Here is a 20068-nt window from a genome sequence, read left to right as displayed (position 1 = left end):
CAGAGATAGACATTATTTATCTATTAATCGTACCAATCAGATATATCGTCTCTCCCAACTTTGCGAATAAAACCTAACCCTAAAATTTCCACTCAAATTTTTCTTAGTCAAGTAGACAAATATTTATTCCTCATCAAACACAATTTTTCCGGTTGGTGCAACATGGGTTACATGTCCCAAATAGTACACTAACCTGTGTCCTATAATAAGGTGGAGGGTACAATTGAAGTCGTGTAAGTGAGATAGAAGTAAGTACTTCAGTTACACCTTCGTCACTTTTTTTGCACTTCAAATTAGGGTTTTCGATTCTCTTCAATTTCATCGATCCAAATTCCACACTCTCCTACGGTATCACTTCCTTCATCATCATCAATTCAATTTCTCAATTTCATCTTTTTCAATTCATCCCAACAAACCCTAATTTCACGATTCTCATATCATCTTTACTTTCAGATCCGCGCCATAATAATGGGAAGCAAAGGTCGCATGCCACCGCCACAGCATCTACGGCGGCCTCATCCACCAGGTCCCGCCATGCTTCACCATGAACAAGTGGGTCCCCCAATGCACCACCCATTACCACCTGGTCCTTTTGATCTTATGCCACCGCCACAGGTGATGGAACAGAAACTCGCGTCGCAGCACGGTGAAATGCAACGGTTGGCCACTGAGAATCAGAGGCTGGCTGCCACTCATGGTGTTTTGAGGCAGGAGCTTGCAGGGGCACAACATGAGCTGCAGATGCTTCATGCGCATGTTGGGTCTCTTAAGGCGGAGAGAGAGCAGCAGATGCGTGCTGTGGTTGATAAGATTGCGAAGATGGAGGTGGAGTTGAAGGCTGCGGAACCGTTGAAGATGGAGCTGCAGCAGGCGCGTGGGGAGGCGCAGAATTTGGTTGTTGTGAGAGAGGAGCTTATGGCGAAAGCTCAACATTTGAGTCAAGAGATTCAGAGGGTTCATCCTGATGTGCAGCAGATTCCTGCTCTCATATCAGAGCTTGAGCGTCTCAGAAAGGAATATCAGCATTGCAGGTAATCTTTTGCCCCTTTTGTTTTGATTTTTAGCTTAGTGTGTTAAATGTATAGTTTTGATTTCTAATTTCTAGAACTTTGAAATTGAAATAAGTTTGTAGATTTTAGTGCTTAGAAGCTTATGTGTTAAAGGAGTAGTTAAATGAGAAAGTTTCGACTTATAGGCTATCTATTTTAGTTTAATTAAATAAGCTGCCATCGGCAAGTTGTCCAATACTCTCCCCATGTTGGCCTTTGATTTGGCTCATTAACCAACTGGCCTTGGTTTTCCCCAGTATCCCTTTTTTCCAATATCATTAGGCCTAAATTGTTTCAAAAGGTGAACAGGAAAGGAAAAACTGATATACATTGTTTTTCACTTTCTTTCTTGTAGCCTTGTTGAAGGTTGATATTGAATGAAATAAGTAAACTTAGAAATTACATGCGTTGCATGCAATTTATTAAATTTAGTAGAAATATTGTGAGTTATTTGTTTCTTAAAAGAGTTGAGATTGGAGAAATCATGATTGCTGGAGAAGATGAATATCAGTAAACCGATTTGGACGACATGTATTGATCCTTCCTGGCCCACTTTTGCATGTTAGAATTTATAGTGACTGAAACGTAGGAGGTTTTAGTTTTATCAGACTTATGAGGTTTTAATATATGATTGATTGTTGCTGTCCAGGGTACCAACATAGTTGGGTGTTAGACTTCATTGTGGTGCCTTTGGACTCCTGTGCTATAAATATTTTTGGAACATATGATTAAACGCTAATAATATGCTGCATGAATCCAACATGGCATGCATCTTGATTCATTCTGGTGAATCGCAACGTGCACTTGAATCTTGACATATTTTGATGTTCATATACAATATATCAGCATATAAAAGTGTTATATTTTAATTTATCATTTATCTTACGGTTCATAATAAGATTCGATTCATGATTAGCAGAACCAGTTTGAATAGTTCTCCTTTGGATTTGTAACTTGTTGATCTAGGATTTTATGAATGTATGCGTGGTTGGATTGTTCAGTCTTTTTATGAGTGTTATCATGTCTTTTTTCTAATGTCTGGTGTTTCTTTGTGGGTAAACTGCTTAGCAGTAGTTGATAGATGAGACTATGTGTGATGCAGGAGCAAGGGTGGCCACTATTAATCTGGCTTTTATGACATAGTGTTATTTTTTTTTTAAACTCCATCCCATCTTTACATTTTTTCCCATGTTAGGTGGGCCTTTTGCACTGGGCTGTAAATTTTATTTTGTGTATTTATTTAAGATCGAGTCTACGTATCTCTATAAACAGGGATTAGTGTTTAGTCTTTAATATATTCCAGTCAATATCAAACATATTTCACTATATATATATATATATATATATATATATATATATATATATATATATATATATATATATATATATATATATATATATATATATATATATATATTATTTCTCTTCTCCTTTTATCTAAAATCCCATAACTTAAAACATGGTATCTAGAGATTGGGTTGACTCTCTATGACCTGCCCTGTTACTATTCTGCTGTCTGTTGAAAGTTTCAGAATGTTTTCTATCTCCCTAGTTGCAGTAACCTTGAACAACCATTGTTGCTGTCATCTCCAGCAACAATCGTGGCTGCCAGCCATCGTCTGCATTCGGGCCAGAGTACTTTATTGTCCCAAAAACTCCTTCCGATCGCACACACTGTCACCTGCCTCTACGGCAACACATTTCAAAAACCAGTCATCGCCTTCTATGTTGGTGGTGATGCATCTGGTGAGCTGTCTGGTGCTGTTTTTATACGTGAAGGTTGCAGCACAATCTGGTTATAGATCCAACATTTTTTCCGTGTTTCGGAAAATGGTTTCTTGTGCAAATAACCTTTTTCCAGCGCAATTTCTGTCTCCTCTACCAGCATTTGTCCTTGATTCTATTATAACTCCAAGGCACAACTTGCTATTGGTATAGTTTCACCGCTTCTTCAGTGTTTGTCATGCAATTCTTTTCTCACTGACAAATGATATCAAAGGCCTTTTATTTCCACCGGCTATCATTTCAGTGGCGACTCTTTTCCTATATACAAATCATATTAGTGATGACTTCTTTTCCCATTGATGGTCATTCTGACGATGACTTTTGTTAGTTATAACTTACTTGCCCTGCTCTCTGAATTTTCTCCTCGAATGTTAGAATATATTGGTTTTCCTCCTAGGATGATTTTTTATACAACCTAGCATCTGTTTTCAATCTTAGCATATTTTAGGCTATCCCTCCTCTGATTAATTACCATATTTCTTATATAATGCATGATTAACGGATTCTCTCAATAATACCCCTGCATACATTGTTCAGACTCCGAGTACCCTATCCTGTGTATTGCATATTTTTTTCACCTTAGTGAAAGTATTGTGATATTAATGTATACTGTGCTGGACTGCATGATTTCAAATTTCGGTTGCAGTTGTGAATGGAATCACAGTTGTGGCCACTATGATTATAGGCATTGTGGCTGTTGTGATGTGTATTGTGCTTGTAAAATTTTGGATTTATTTTATGTTTACACCAGGTATTATTCTTTATGGTTTATCTTAAAATTCTCACATTTCTTGTTCCTGACTTACCCTCCAAAACGTTATCCCTCCCTCGTTACCAACTCGCTATCATATTAAAATATCTCCCACCCTTTATAGTTCCCTATAAGTCTACGATATAAAGAGAAATATTGAAAAACAATGTGTGACGACCATAATGCTTGTTGTGGCCCAATGTGGCTTTTCACATGATGCATTGCAGATTATATGGTGATTCCTCAAAACAACACCTTTGCAACCGTAGTATTGCAGATGCATTACGTGATGCTGTCTGCAATTTGAAACTATGATGGAACATTGTAGGAACATTGATTCCTATCATACAGCATTTGAAATATGTATTTTGAGATTCCATTTCTGTGGGATGTGTCCATCAGTTAAATTTAAGGCAAATTTTTGTTGGTTTGGTTTAGAGGCTTTTAGTGTAAGAGCAGACTGCAAAATTTTGTGGAGATGTGGCAAGTTTAGCTGTAGTTGAATGGTTTCTGTTACATTTATCTTTATTTTTTTATGGGATACGAGATAATAACTTGATGAATTATATGTGAATGTATGGGCAAAATTGATATATTCATATTTTCTTTTTCTTGCTCCTATTGAGTTATAAAGAAAAGAAATGAACTTTAAAATTACTTGCATGCATTTTATATACGGGAAAACTATTGTGAAGTATTTGTGCCTTAGGATTATTACAAAAGCTGAATATTTGTCAACTAATTATGAAATTAGTGACTGACATCAGTAGCTATTGAACTGCACAGGTTGTGTCACATCACAATTAAGAAATATTATGAATGCTCCCCTTACTTTTAAATCCTGTTGTTGTGCTCACTTTTACATGGTAGAATTACTAGGGGATTTACAAACTTATGTAATTATCTGGAGTGGGTGTAAATAGAAGAGGCCACTTGCAGGATTGGCAGCTCATCATGTATGATGAGGAGGACCTTGGTCTTCTCAATATCTTCCAAACTCCATTTCTTATATGCTGAGAAATTATTTATTTTATTTTTATTCCCAAGCATGCTCCCCTTTTCCCGAAGAAAGGTTTTAATGTCTATAGCTCTACTACTGAAATTTGCTTAGATGGGACATTCATAATAGGAAGTTGGCCTAGGATGGGGGAGAGTTTGGCTCTCTGTAACTTGGTTTTGGAAGATGTTATTGCATATTCATCCAGTGTTTGAGTTTATTCTAGTTAAGTGTACTCATGTCTTTATTTCAATGTTCAGTTTTCCTGTGAGTTTGGACTTCTAAGTAATTAGTAGTAGCTGAGACTAGTGAGAATCTGTTACATGGGACCGTGAGTGTGATATCTGCACGGGTTCCTTTGGTTATGCTTCCAAAGTTTGGATTACATCTTTGGAAGTCATGAGTTTAGAATTTTAGGAATGGAATATCCTTCAGATCGAGTGTTCTTAGAGCCAGGTTTGTTTATTATTTAGTATGAATGTTCTTTCCAACCTGACTAACTCTATTCATGTGTATGGATCTCATATCATTTGTGCACTAGACATTTTCAATTAAAGTATGGGTTTTTCCTTTTTACTAGCCTAGCTTTTACGTGTGAGTTCTCCTCTACACCACTTAATTTGGGTTATAAGGTTTATAGCAATGCTTGTAGTAGTTTGTCCCCCCTAGATGTTCAGATTTATCAATGGAAACTGTGTTGTCTATTGCAATCAAACCCTCAGTTGATGGCTAACTCCATTATGTCTTAACATTTGCCCTACATTGGTGTAGAGTTGCGCTCTGAGCTGCAATTTTTTATTCCGTTCTATGTACTTCACTGGTTAAGCAATATTTTCCACAGATTCCCCTACTTGCGATTTCCCTGTTTACTCCCATGATTTTTCGTTCCTCCAATATGTATCAATTTCTCATAGCTGATTATTTCTGATGTCATAAAAATTCCACTTTAACATGGTAGATTACTTTACCTTGATTTTATCTTTGAATCTGTTGAACCTGAAACGCAAAAATCTGGGTACAGAATCTGCACTCATGAGTGATGACTTCCAAAGATCCCCAATGGTCAATTTTGTTTTGAATCTATACCAAGTTTTTTAATGATCCCCCCACCCGGCAGTTTGAATTCTGAGTAATTTCAATTGCCTAGTTATTCAAACACACGGGAGTCTCTTCAATCCAAAATCTATAGATTTTCCTAGCAATTTGCTAGCCAGGGCATGCTATTCACCCTGTAATACCAGGGCACCTTCCTATACTACCATTTTTATGCAGGCCTGACTGGTTCAGTTTAGGTGGTTGGAAATGCTAGGCTTAGAAGTCAAAAACAGGTCTAGCAGCTATGCATCTGTGTTTTGGTTTGGTGAACCTTCCATAACGTCCATATGCCCGTTCTGTCTAGCATCCAAATGGCCAACAATATGACCCTTCAAATCCATCGGTGACCTCCAATTCAGAAAATGAATCATCAATCCCATTTATGCAGACCTGATTGGTTCAGTTTAGGTGGTTGGAAATGCTAGGCTTAGAAGTTAAAAACAGGTCTAGCAGCTATGCGTCTGTGTTTTGGTTTATTGGTGAACCTTCCATTCTTCATGCCCCATATGCCCATTGTATCTAGCATACAAACGGCCACTAATGCGACCCTTCAATCCATCTGTGACTTCCATTGATCCTTACATCAGATTCACCCAATGGATTATCAATCCCCACCAATTTACACCTGTAATTCACCCAAGTTAACCCTGAACCAACCCATTATTTCTATTCTCTCTTTCCTTACAGCTTGCTAGTGTAGTGTCAGACTACCATGTTAAGTGCCCCTGATATTCTGTTGTTCTGGTCGTGCAGGGCCACTTATGACTATGAAAAGAAATTATACAATGACCACCTTGAGTCACTTCAGGTGATGGAAAAGAACTATGTTTCTATGAGTAGGGAAGTGGAGAAACTTCGAGCAGAGCTTACAAACACGGCTAATGTTGATCAAAGAAGTAGTATGTATCTTATCTGTTACCTGTTTTCTACGTTAGAGTCCTTAGTCTTCAATTTTTCATGCTTTGTGGATTGATCATAGCGTGCAATACAATTTAGGTGGGCCATATGGTGGCACCTCTGGAACTAATGATAATGCGGCTTCTGGTCTTCAATTGGGACAAAATGCATATGAAGATGGTTATGCTGTTGCACAGGTGTGTGATGACCCCATGTGTTACGTTATTTTAAGTTCCTTGCGGGAGTGTAGCAATATAGTCCTTTTTCTTTATTTATTAGTTTATTAATTCCTGAAGTTTCTTTGATAACGATTAATGTCTGGATTATTTTTTGCTTGTGTTGACTTATTTATTTTTATAAAATGTATCCAATTAAATATAGAATCTATTTACATTGATTACAAGTTGATAATTAGAACTACCTGTCTCCGGTCTGTTTTCAACTACCAATGATATGTTGCTGCCTTGCTGGGATTTGGATGCTTCAAATCCAACGTGATGAATTTTTCCTAAATATCTAAATGCTTGGCACTAGGTAGTTTGTTTATAACTTCTAGAATCTAGAGGATACTTGAGTTCAACAGCATTGATCTGTTTTATAGTATACAAGCTTTAAGATAATTATCTGATTTGTGTAATATAGACACTTATTAACAATTTACTTTTCACCATTCGGATGGTACCAATTTGACATGCAACAGTAGTGTTGGTTGCCTAGATAAAAAAATTTAAAATCTATAAGTTATCATGCCCGTTGTTATCTGGTATGTGGTTTGCTTGATAACATTACGAGTAGCTATTTTTTGTATGTGCAGAGAAAATTGGACTGATTTGGAGTTTATATAGATGTATAATAGAAGTTGTGTGTTCAACTGCTATGTTATTAAATGTGCTAAAAAGATATAGTGCAAGTATAATGTCACCATAACAAGAGAGATTTTAGTGTAGTGGCAGAACTGAATGAGTACCATTTAGGATGGCTATATGTCTTTATCTTCCATGTGGATTTTGAATATTAATGCTCCACCGTACAATTATTTTTTACAGGGACGCGGTTCTCTCCCTGCTGCCAGTAGTGGTGGTGGCAATGCTACTACAGCTAATCCTGCTGGAGCTCAACCTGCTCCAGCTTCTGCAGGGACTGGTTACGAGGCTCCCAGAGTAGGGCCTGGTTACATTCCATCTGCAGGGCCAACTTACGGAACTCAGAGTGGATCTACTTACGACCCACAGGCGTTGACTGGTTACAATGCATTTAGAGGATCTGCTTACGATGCAACGAGAGGACAAGTCTTTGATGCTCAGAGAACTGGCTATGATCCACAGAGAGGTTCGGGTTATGAAGTGCAAAGAGGACCTGCTTATGATCCATCAAGAGCAGCAGCTGGCTATGATGCTCAATCAAGGGGTGTTGCTGGTCCACAGGGACAAGTTCCTCCTGTAAACAACATGCCTTATGGGTCCGCAACACCACCTGCTCGTAATGTAGGTGGTGGTGGATACGATGCTGCTCGAGGTGTAAACCCTGCTAGGAGATGAGTTTGAGTCTTCGAGATGCCATGCCATGGCATGCCAATCATATTATATTTATGGTACTCAAGTCAGATATAATCTGAATGTGGAACTTCTGTCTAGTGCTTCTGAATGCATGGCATCTCGAAGACTCAACTCCGGAAGTCACATAAAGTGAATCCCATGAAAGTAGTCGCCATTGAGAAGGAAAAAAAAAACAGCATCAGCCATTGAGAAATACATTCTTAGAGCATATGATTGCCTTAGAATAGATGGTTAACAGTATCAGCCAACATCTATATTTTTTCTGTGAAGCAATCAACACCTATCTATTTCTTGTAAATTTTAATTTTGTGATTTTGGCAGGCTACAACTCCTATATTAAAAGAATCTGATTGATCTTATGCAAGTCAAGTAACTTTACCTTCCAACTAGACTGTTATAAGACTTGGATCCAGATTATCAGTTGTTGTATGAACGAGCTCACAATTATTTGTTGAGTTTCTTAAGAATTTTTCTTTCATAAAAATGTTGAGAAATAAGTATTCTGGTTTCATCATGCTTTAATTCAATACTAAGATAGTAGGATTTACATTTAGAATCTTTAGTGATCACCTTTTTGAACTCATCAAACATTTTTTCATTGCTGAGGTAATGAATAAAGTCATCAAGATGTTTAGGGAAAATCATTAATGAAATTGTCTTCCATAGAGCCATGCACATGAATAAGCATTAAATAATTAAGAGATACAACAAAAAAAAAATGGAGACATAAACCTCAAATAGAAAAACAAATCAAACAACAAAAAATTAAGCAAATAAAAATAACCTAGACTAAAAAAAGTTCGGATAAAATTCCACCAAATAAATGTTTAAGTGGAAACTCCAAAATATGTCAATACATCAGCACAAGACTTACATTTTCATTAAATATAACTTCAATTGCATGGAGGAGATTGTAAGTTGTTAGTAAATGCTTTCAAGAAATTGAATCAAATCAATAGATGAAAATGACAACCACCATAATTTTTATTGTAAAAATATTTTAAGTGTCTCTTAATCAAACTCGTGCAATGTATGGATTTATAACTAGTGAACTCTAATTACAAACATTATTATTTTGTTTTATGTGAGATTTCGTTCTATAAACTAAATGGACAAACATGATACATAAATGTCCTTTAGAGACATTTAATAATTATTCTAATCTTTTTGTTAAAAAAAATTATTCTAGTTTTGAAAAGGTTTTTTGCATCAACATATAATTATATTAAATTGACATGAAACATTACATGATGTGATCAAATAATCCAAAAAAAAAAACATTACATGAAGTAACTAAAAAAAAAAGAATATATAAAGTGATCAAAGAAACAATGCATGAGTAATCCAAAAAAAAATTAAGAATTCCATGAAGTAATCCAAAAAAAAAAAAATGGCTGAAAATTTCAAATTTGTTTTTCGAGTGATCATTTTTGTTTTCCTCTTTCTTGTTGTAGTCAAAGGTATAGCCACTACAAATAATTTATCAGCTTTCAAACCAGGTAAACCAGTCTCTTTCTTTTGTTATCTTATATACAAACCTTTCACCCCCATTTTAGTAATATTTTTGTATTCTTTCTTTACATTACAGGAAAAGAATGTGTTACTAACAAAGATTGTCATAAAATTCTTCGGAAAATTAATGATGTCAAACGGAATTGCTTGAATGGTTATTGTCGATACGAAAATAAGATGGGGTGGTGGGTCAAATCACCCCCCTAAATTCTAAATTGTTTTTCTTTTCAATAAGTGATTTTCACAAGAGCGGTGCTAAATAAGACAGAAATAGAAATTAACAAACACAAGAATGAACATGCGTTTTTACTTTTATGAGCTTAAATATTATAATATTAATATTATAATATTAGCATTTGGCGGAAATCACCCCATTGTTAGTGTGGAAATCAACGGATGACATGTATTCACATGTTTCGTTTGTCTAGTCCTTCGTACTATTAACCATTTCCGTTTTCACATATATTTAGCTTTTCTTTTTGTGATTTCTCGTCTTAGTGAGACGTTTGTGTTGGTCGTCGTCTTGTTGCGGCGTTATTGTGTTGTCCTGTTATGGTACGATGTTTGTTCGTTTTAGATTGACAGATTAGATTCGGCTTAGTGCATATTCAATCAATGACTTTGGCGCCGTCAACGTTGCATACTCGGAAACATGAGTATTTCTAGCACTTAAATTTCGTCATTTTTGTAGGTTTTGTCACACTTGTAGGCGTTTTACCGTCGAAGCTATTAACATGAATGCTGCGAGTTTGTTCACAAATTCATTCTTTTCAGTTTTTAGCGATTATGAATTGTATTATTCGATATATTCTATCAATTTAAATGAATGAATTAATGTCGTTGTTTGTAAAAATAAACCAAGAAAAAAAACTAAAACTACAAACAACGAGAAAATTCCCGTAAAACACCGATATAGGACAAAAGAGCCCCCACAACTCAACCACCAAAAATAAAAGACTACATGTTTTAAACCGCGAGAGGAGAGTGATTTATTCAGGTTTACACTTTAGGTTGCTAATAGTCAACATACTATGAAGAGATATAATCCTCTTGGGGGAGTTGCACCTTGGCACCATGTGAATTTCAAATAGTGCTTGATGAGCATTGACTAATCACTACAACATTTTTTTGCTTTAAAACAATAGTTGAAAAGTGCAGCCAAAAACTGTGAAAAATGTTGCCTAAAAGGTATAGGTTTCAAGTCTGGCTAATGTGGTGCAGCTTTCATCTTCCTCTGCTAGGTTTTGGCAATTTGCAGCTTTCATCTTCCTCTGCTAGGTTTTGGCAATTTGCAGCTTTCCTTCCATCTTCTAACAAACCGACCACCAACACCTCCACCATTCGCCTTGCCTTCTACATGCAGTCTCTTGAGAGCCAACCACTTTAACCTCCTTCACTAATAGAAATCTCGTGTTTAGAGACCGATTTAGTGATCGAAAAATTTCGGGCACTTTAGAGACCAAAATTTCAAACGTAAAAGTCAAAAAATATTTAGTCGCTAAATCGGTCACTACATAATTATAGAGACCGAATTGGAGACCGACAATTAGTGGCCAATATTTCGGTCACTTTAGAGACCGAATTAGAGATCAAAATATTGAGCTTCAAAGTAAAAAAATACTCGGTCGCTAAATCAGTCGCTAAGTAATTATAGAGACCAAATTAGAGACCGGTTATTATCGACAGCACCAACACAAACATTTTTTTCTTCCAAATCACTAAATTCTTTTTTAATATTATTACTATTTGTTTCCCACACTCACTGCTTATTGTGACTAGGTTGTAGTCAGCTTTTAATTTTTCAAACTTTAAGTTTTCTTTTTTTTCAAACTTATTGTGAAATTGACAAAGCTTCACAAAGTGAACTCTCCCTTTTCTATTATTTATCAAAGCTTTGATGGCAAATCCATTATCATTCTCTACTTGAGATTTGAACAGTTTGATGGATCGGTTGCTTCCAAACGACATCACATGGACTCCTTACAAGGTCCATCAAGATGTTTGTCCCTTTGAGGATATATCTTTGTTCTCCGGTTGGATCAGGTGTAGGCCGATCAAAGTAAGATATCTTCCAGAGAGAGTGTTACGACAATTTGGCTACGTGCAGACTATTTCCCGTCATCCAGATTCCGCCGCGAATATATTGGACACGGTAAATCATATTGATCAGTATTGGCTCAATTACACGGATCACGTTCTGACATGCTTGGCAGTCGTGCTACCATTCCGTCAGACACCGCCCCTGGATACATGTCGTGGTATTTCAGGATATCACATCCTTACATCGTCCGTACCCCGGCTAGACACTCTATTATGCTTGGTATATTGGCTAGCATCCGGAACATACTCAAGGGTGTTATGCACAACGATGAAGTTCCAAACTGCTCTCGTGTTTACAACGAACTCGAGTCTGCATACAGTTTGACATTTGTACCGAATCAGGGTGGACCCTGTTCTAGTAGTCAACACTAGGAAATGTTATTTTTAACTTTGGTTGTTTTATTTTGTTTCTATTTGATGCTTTGGAATATTTTGGATAATAATTTGTTTAATGTTATGTAAATAAGTATTTTCATAGATGGATTATGCAGGAAAACACAATCTGCAATCTGACTCTAATATACTCCCTCCGTCCCAAATTATAAGGGAAAAAAGCCTCTTTTTTTTGTCCCAAATTATAAGAGAAAAAACTCAAATTTGACCAATTTAATTCTAAAGTTCCAGAAATACCCTTAGTTATGTTTTCCAAAACAATTCAATTTATTATGATTACTAGAATTTATTATGGTCAAGAACTTCTTGGTATTAAAATTTGAATTAATGGATGACCCTTCTTTCCCCTCTTTCTTGGTATTGAACCCATGAATTAACCAACTTTACGTATTTCAATTGCTTCATCAACAACATTTATTCCTTTATAGAGTCACTCTAATTAATATTATGATTATCATTTGATTTTTCATGTGATAAGTTAATAAGGGTATTTTTGGAAACAAAATTATGTTTTTGACAAATTTTAGAATATTAAATGATTTTCTTAATAAGTGTGTTTTTTGTTTTTTTCCTTATAATTTGGGACGGAGGGAGTACATTACGTTCGCTCGCTCCCTAGATGGCGAACACTGGGTGTTCGCTCCCGAGGTGGCGAACATTGGGGTGTTCGCTACCAAGGTGACGAAAATTTGGGGTGTTCACTCCCAAGATGGCGAACTAGGGGGTGTTTGCTCCCAAAAGGGTGAACAATGATAGTGTTCGCTCCTAAGATGGCGAACTAGGCGGGTGTTCGCTCCACAGATGGCGAACTAGGAGCGTGTTCGCTTTCAAGATAGCGATTGTTTTGTACGAAAAGAATAAATATCACATATAAACAATTTTGTTTTATTTAATAATTAGACAAAAAAATTACATCATTTTGAATATTACATCCAACATTTTCATTTTCAATTTAATAAACTAAACAATCTCAATGTCCTCTTCGTCCTCTCCTCCTAAGCTGAAACCTTCGGAGAATTCCACCCGAGCCGGAAATAAACATATAAATACGGCCCTATTTCTCTTTCAATCTCCACTACCATTCACTTAATCTCCATGGGAGAGTCCCATTTGTGTCCACTACAGTCCCAACCGCGTAGCTCAAATATGAAGCTTGATAGTACCTATTTCGGTTAGTTATAACATTCTCAAAAAATAATATTAAATTACAATAACCAGCCTCAACCAACAGACCCATTCCAAAACTTTGGTAGTTTGAACCAAAAAGTTTTGCATAGACCCATATAACTCCTAAACAAATTACATAAAAAGTTAATAAAAACGAACATGCAAAACCGAAAAGTTGACGGATGGGAAAACATCAACAACAAACAACGTAGCACCGATTTTGATTAGTCATAATATTCCTAATTAATATGGGACACAAAAAAGTCAAATGTTGATTACCATAACATTCACAATTATGGTGACAAAACAACGTAGCATTCCCAACTATGGTGACAAAATAGTGTTATGGGTAATCGAAAACATGCGACCCTTTACACAAAAAATTAACTTAAATAACAATAAAAACTACCAAAAAAATTTAACAGAATGAATGGCCAAAGAAGGAAGAAGAGATTTTTGGTGTAAATGTTTTTCACACAAATGTATCCCTTTTATAGAAATTTTGATGCATTCTAATTGGTTGAGCCACTATACGCACCTCACTCGTAGCCAATCATAATTGGCCACGTGTCAATCAGTTTTGACTGCTTGGGGGCTGTGTTTTTACTGCCGACACGTTCCCTACTTGGAAAGCGAACCATACATTATCATATCTCTCGCAACGCTGCAACCAATCAACGGTGATTCACTTTTGCAAATTTGTACGCTCGCTTCTTAAGAAGCGATGGGGGTATTTTGAGAATACCGGGGGCCTCGTGTCTTCCGGGGGTGCGAGAAGTAAATTTCTTTGGTAAATGCTTTCAAGAAATTGGATCAACAGATGAAAATGACAACCACCATAACTTTTATTTGTAAAAATATTTTAAGTGTCTCTTAATCAAACTCGTGCAATGCATGAATTTATAATTAGGGATGGTAATGAGTAAGGTATGTGTATGGTACTATAATACTCATCCTCATACTCACAGTTTGAAAAAATACTTGTACCCATCCCCATACCCGCATGGATAGCAATCTTTGTACCCATCCCCATACCTTATAGGTAGCTAAGTACCCATACCCGTTACTCGCACTTTTGCTAAAAGTAAATAGATCAATTATAAAATACCATATCATTTTAATAAAATTAATTTTTTTTTAAAGATTTTAATGTTGACTCATGAAAATTATAAACAAAATTATTACAAACCTCATGGTAAAGGTTTCTTGCATCAACATATAATTATATTAAATTGACATTACATCAACCTCATGGATCATGGTAAGCGTTTTATATCTGATTTTCATCATGAGGTGATTTCCACCAAATGCTAATATTATAATATTTAAGTTCATAAAAATAAAAACACATGTTCATTCTTGTGTTTGTTAATATTTGTTTCGTCTTATTTAGCACCGGTCACATGAAAATCACTTATTCAAAGGGAAAAGAAAAACAATTTAGAATATATGGACATATCGACAATAACCAATCAAGCACTTCCGTTTGACACCATTAAGCCTCGGAAGAATTTTATAACAATCTTTGTTAGTAAGACATTCTTTTCCTGTAATGTAAAAAACCTTTCTAATTGTCTAAGGGTCAATTATTAAGACCTTTCTAATCTTTTTGTTAAAAGAAATTATTCTAATTTTGAAAAGGTTTCTTGCATCAACATATAATTATTTTAAATTGACATGAAACATTACATGATGTGATCAAATAATCCAAAAAAAAAAACATTACATGAAGTAATTCAAAAAAAAAATATATATATAAAGTGATCAAAGAAACATTGCATGAGTAATCCAAAAAAAAAAATTCCATGAAGCAATCATAAAAAAAAATGACTAAAAATCTCAATTTCTTTTTTCCAATGATCATTTTTGTGTTCCTCTTTCTTGTTGTAGTCAAAGGTATAGTCACTACAAATTATTTACCAGCTTACAAATCGGGTAAATCAGTCTCTTTCTTTTGTTATCTTATATACAAACCTTTCATCCATTTTTAGTAATATTTTTGTATTCTTTCTTTACATTACAGGAAAAGAATGTCTTACTAACAAAGATTGTTATAAAATTCTTCCGAGGCTTAATGGTGTCAAACGAAAGTGCTTGATTGGTTATTGTCGATATGTCCATATATTCTAAATTGTTTTTCTTTTCCCTTTCAATAAGTGATTTTCATGTGAGCGGTGCTAAATTAGACGAAACAAATATTAACAAACACAAGAATGAACATGTGTTTTTACTTTTATGAACTTAAATATTATAATATTAGCATTTGGTGGAAATCACCTCATTGTTAGTGTGGATATCAACGGATGGCATGTATTCGAATGTTTCATTTGTGTAGTCCTTCGTACTATTGACCATTTCCCTTTTCACATATATTTTGCTTTTCTTTTAGTGATTTCGTCGTCTTAGTGCGACGTTTGTGTTGGTTGTCGTCTTGTTGCGGCGTTATTGTGTTGTCCCGTTATGGTACGATTAGAGTGATTTATTCAGGTTTACACTTTAGGTTGCCAATAGTCACCATACTATGAAGAGGTATTATCCTCTCGGGGGAGTTGCACCTTGGCACCATGTGAATTTTAAATAGTGCATGATGAGCACCATGTTAATCACTACAACATTTTTTTGCTTTAAAACAATAGTTGAAAAGTGCAGCCAAAAACTGTGAAAAATGTTGCCTAAAAGGTATAGGTTTCAATTTTTACTTAGCGAGTGTTACCTATTGTCTAAAGAAACATTCCATGTCTGACAAATGTGGTGCAGCTTTCATCTTCCTCTGCTAGGTTTTAGCATTTTGCAGCCTTTCTTCCATCTTCTAACAAACCGACCACCAACACCTCCACCATTCGCCTTGCCTTCTACATGCCGTCTCTTGAGAGCCAACCACTTTAACCTCCTTTACTAATAGAAATCTCGCGTTTAGAGACGGATTTAGTGATTGAAAAATTTCGGCCACTTTAGAGACCAAAATAGAGACCAAAATTTCAAAAGTAAAAGTAAAAATATATTTAGTCGCTAAATCGGTCACTACATAATTATAGAGATCGAATTGGAGACCGACAATTAGTGACCAATATTTCGGTCACTTTAGAGACCGAATTAGAGATCAAAATATTGAGCTTCAAAGTAAAAAAATATTCGGTCGCTAAATCAGTCGCTAAGTAATTATAGAGACCAAATTAGAGACCGGTTATTATCGACAGCAAATCCAACGCAAACATTTTTTTTCTTCCAAATCACTAAATTATTTTTTAATATTATTACTATTTTTTTCCCACACTCACTAATTATTGTGACTAGGTTGTAGTCAGCTTTTAATTTTTCAAACTTTAATTTATTTTTTTTAACCTCTATTGTATAGGTTCATTTACTAGTTTTTTTTTTCTTTTTCAAACTTACTGTGAAATTGACAAAGCTTCATTTAGATTTGCTCATGTGTCATTCTTTTAATCTCTATTCTTCCGTTCCAAAATGTAAGTTACTTTGACATTTTGAAGAGTACACGCTATAAGTGACGACATCGTCCCAAAATTTATTAGCCATATTTTTGCTCTTTAAAATGCTTCTTGCCATGTGTTGATTATGGATCTTTTTATGTAAAGATGATCTATACGATATAAACTTTCAATTCAACAATGAATTTTGTAAAATTCGTATTCGTTATAATGAAACTGTGCACCATACACCATATATCATCTATTTGTTCATGGTAGAACTTGCCTGCTCTTGAGGTGGATTTGTAATTGAAAAACTCTCATTTTTGGATTAATCAATCATGAGATTTAGTATTTATAACATGAATGAAAGTTATGCATTATTATAAAGAATTAAAGATGTTGTCCGATTGATGCCTATAGAACAAACACAAGATAATTTCAATTTAATCTTGAACTCTATTAATTTATATATTTTTCAGACTTTTCCTCAAAACTTTCAAATTTTCATTTTTGATATCATTTTTGGTGTTTGCATGCTTCAGAGTTTCGAAGTCTCATAATTGGTTGTGATTTATTTGCAATGTAAAACGTTTAACACCAACAAAGTATATAAAAATTAAACTCATTTTAAAATGTATGATATATGCTTATCCATGCATTACTTCACGTGTCTGCCTCTGAGGCAAAGATTTTGGATAATTATAGACCATGTACCAATGCTACTGAGCATATAATATAAACACCTTATATATAATTTAACATAATTACTCAAATGTAAAGTTTTCCAATTCTTAGACAATAAGTGCTTTAGGAAATTAGGTACAAAGTAGTAGTTATAATAAATTGTTTATTATTCGAATCTTCCAATGTTTATAATTTTGTTTTTGTATTTTTGTTGATAGGTTGAGTATGACTCCAATGTGCATGTCACCATAATGAATTGAAATTGGGAAAATGTAAATTCCTTCATGTGATGATATATCCAATGTGCATGTCACCATAAAATCCATATTGTTTAATGTTTTGTTGTTTTGAATTATGATCAAAATTCCAACTAAGAGAAGAACATGTTGTTTGTGTCACATGGCCCCCATTTTGTCCCATATTAAGAGAACATTCACAACCAAAATGTGTTTCCTTCAATTTTGTTGTTTTTCTGTCCTTTTGCTTATTCGTTTTGCATTAGGTGACCGTTGCTTTTGGCTTCATTCTTGTTAAATGGGTTTGAATTTCACTTTTGAAAGTTAACACTTTCCAAGTCCGTTTTAATATGAGAATTGATCTCAGATCCACTCCAATCGTGAGAGTACGTAGTGGAGTGTTATTTTTCACATTGTCAAAGTTTTTGAATCGTGCAATGTACATCTGTTTGATCATCGTCATCGTAGGAGTTACTTTTTGAGAGTGAGATGGAAGTCTATTCAACAATTTTAACGGTGGCCCATTTGAAACAAGAAATGAGAGACGCTTTCTCCCTGCTCGTAATGTAGGTGGTGGTGGATACGATGCTGCTCGAGGTGTAAACCTTGCTAGGAGATGAGTTTGGGTCTTCGAGATGCCATGCCAAAAAGAAAAATATATAAAGTAATTCAATGCTAATATGACAAGTCACTTAAATGACTCAGCTGCCACATTATTATTTTTTTATCTTATAATTAAAAAAAATATAAAAACTCAAACACGATCATGAGGCGTTGTGAACATTCATATTCTCATTAACACTCAACACAACATTCCTCATCTTATGAAAGATGGAGACAAGTAGAAGTTCCAAAATTGCATAGGCAAGTTGCTTCATACATACAGTAAACTAAAAAACAAGATATATAATTGTTAGCTATTTGGCAAATGCTTTCAAAGAAATTGAATCAATAGATGAAAATGACAACCACCATAATTTTTATTTGTAAAAATATTTTAAGTGTCCCTTAATCAAACTCGTACATGGATTTATAACTAGTGAACTCTAATTACAAATATTATTTTGTTTTATGTGAGATTTCATTATATAAACTAAAGGGACAAACATGATACATAAATGTACTTTAAGAGACATTTAATAATTATTCTAATCTTTTTGTTAAAAAAATTATTCTAATTTTTAAAAGGTTTCTTGCATCAACATATAATTATATTAAATTGACATGAAACATTACATGATGTGATCAAATAATCCAAAAATAGAAAACATTACATGAAGTAATTAAAAAAAAAAACATATATATAAAATGATCAAAGAAACATTGCATGAGTAATCCAAAAAAAAAAAAAAAACATTCCATCAAGTAATCAAAAACAAAAAAATGGCTGAAAATCTCAAATTTGTTTTTCCGGTGATCATTTTTGTTTTCCTCTTTCTTGTTGTAGTCAAAGGTATAGTCACTATAAGTAATTTACCGCCTTTGAAACCAGGTAAATCAACCTCTTTTTTTGTTATCTTATTTACAAACCTTTCACTCCTTTTTAGTAATATTTTTGTATTATTTCTTTACATTACACAGGAACAGAATGTGTTACTAACAAAGATTGTAAGAAAATTAATGATGCCATGCGGTATTGCTTGAATGGTTATTGTCGATACGAACGTAAAGAGGGGTGGTGGTAAAATCACCCCCCCCCCCCCCTCCCCAAATTCTAAATTGTTTTTCTTTTCCCTTTCAATAAGTGATTTCTAAATAAGACAGAACAGATATTATTAAACACAAGAATGAACATGTGTTTTTACTTTTATGAACTTAAATATTATAATATTAGCATTTGGCGGAAATCACACCATTGTTAGCGTGGACATCAACGGATGGCATGTATTTGCATGTTTCGTTTGTCCAGTCCTTCGTACTATTAACCATTTCCGTTTTCACATATATTTAGCTTTTCTTTTTGTGATTTCGTCGTCTTAGTGAGACATTTTTGTTGGTCGTCGTCTTGTTGTGGCGTTATTGTGTTGTCCCGTTATGGTACAATGTTTGTTCGTTTCGGATTAACAGATTAGATTCGACTCAGTGCATATTCAATCAATGACTTTGACGCCATCAACGTTGCAAACTTGGAAACATGGGTATTCCGAACACTTCAATTTCGTAATTTTTGTAGGCTTTGTTTGTAGGCGTTTTACCATCGTATGTTATTAACGTGGAAGCTGTGACTTTGTTCACAAATTCATCTTTGCCAGTTTTTAGCGATTTTGAATTGTATTATTCGATGTATTGTATCAATTTGAATGAATGAATTAATGTCGTTTCTTATAAAAATAAACCAAGAAAAAAAAAACTAAAACTACAAACAACGAGAAAATATTGGTAAAACACCTATATAGGACAAAAGAGCCCCCACAA

General features: G+C 34.6%; 1 protein-coding gene and 3 long non-coding RNA genes across 6 annotated transcripts; all 4 read left to right on the top strand.

Annotated features, from left to right (window-relative positions):
* The first annotated feature begins 72 nt into the window (after positions 1–72).
* On the top strand, positions 73–8614 carry LOC123889709 (protein FLX-like 2). The gene is made up of 5 exons (XM_045939171.1): positions 73–348; positions 454–1031; positions 6431–6576; positions 6674–6771; positions 7621–8614. The coding sequence occupies exons 2-5, from the start codon at positions 469–471 to the stop codon at positions 8110–8112; spliced, it is 1299 nt and encodes a 432-aa protein (XP_045795127.1). The 5' UTR covers positions 73–348; positions 454–468; the 3' UTR covers positions 8113–8614.
* Positions 8615–9394: 780 nt separating this feature from the next.
* On the top strand, positions 9395–16033 carry LOC123892721. 3 transcript variants are annotated; one of them, XR_006803270.1, is made up of 3 exons: positions 9398–9629; positions 9719–10883; positions 10921–12194. It is a non-coding gene; the product is annotated as an uncharacterized LOC123892721 (long non-coding RNA). The 3 variants fall into 3 exon arrangements; XR_006803271.1 differs by lacking the exon at positions 10921–12194 and adding an exon at positions 15982–16033 and having other exon boundaries at positions 9399–9629; positions 9719–10830; XR_006803269.1 differs by lacking the exon at positions 10921–12194 and having other exon boundaries at positions 9395–9629; positions 9719–10288.
* On the top strand, positions 15006–15596 carry LOC123892720. The gene is made up of 2 exons (XR_006803268.1): positions 15006–15237; positions 15326–15596. It is a non-coding gene; the product is annotated as an uncharacterized LOC123892720 (long non-coding RNA).
* A 2916-nt stretch (positions 16034–18949) lies between the features above and the next one.
* LOC123892722 lies at positions 18950–19593 on the top strand. Its single transcript, XR_006803272.1, has 2 exons — positions 18950–19145; positions 19235–19593. It is a non-coding gene; the product is annotated as an uncharacterized LOC123892722 (long non-coding RNA).
* The last annotated feature ends 475 nt before the right edge of the window (positions 19594–20068 follow it).

This window comes from Trifolium pratense, linkage group LG6, assembly GCF_020283565.1.
Source record: "Trifolium pratense cultivar HEN17-A07 linkage group LG6, ARS_RC_1.1, whole genome shotgun sequence".
In the NCBI taxonomy this organism is placed as follows: Eukaryota; Viridiplantae; Streptophyta; class Magnoliopsida; order Fabales; family Fabaceae; genus Trifolium; species Trifolium pratense.
The sequence above is the reverse complement of the archived record's forward strand: the minus strand, read 5'-3'. Positions and strand labels throughout refer to the sequence as shown.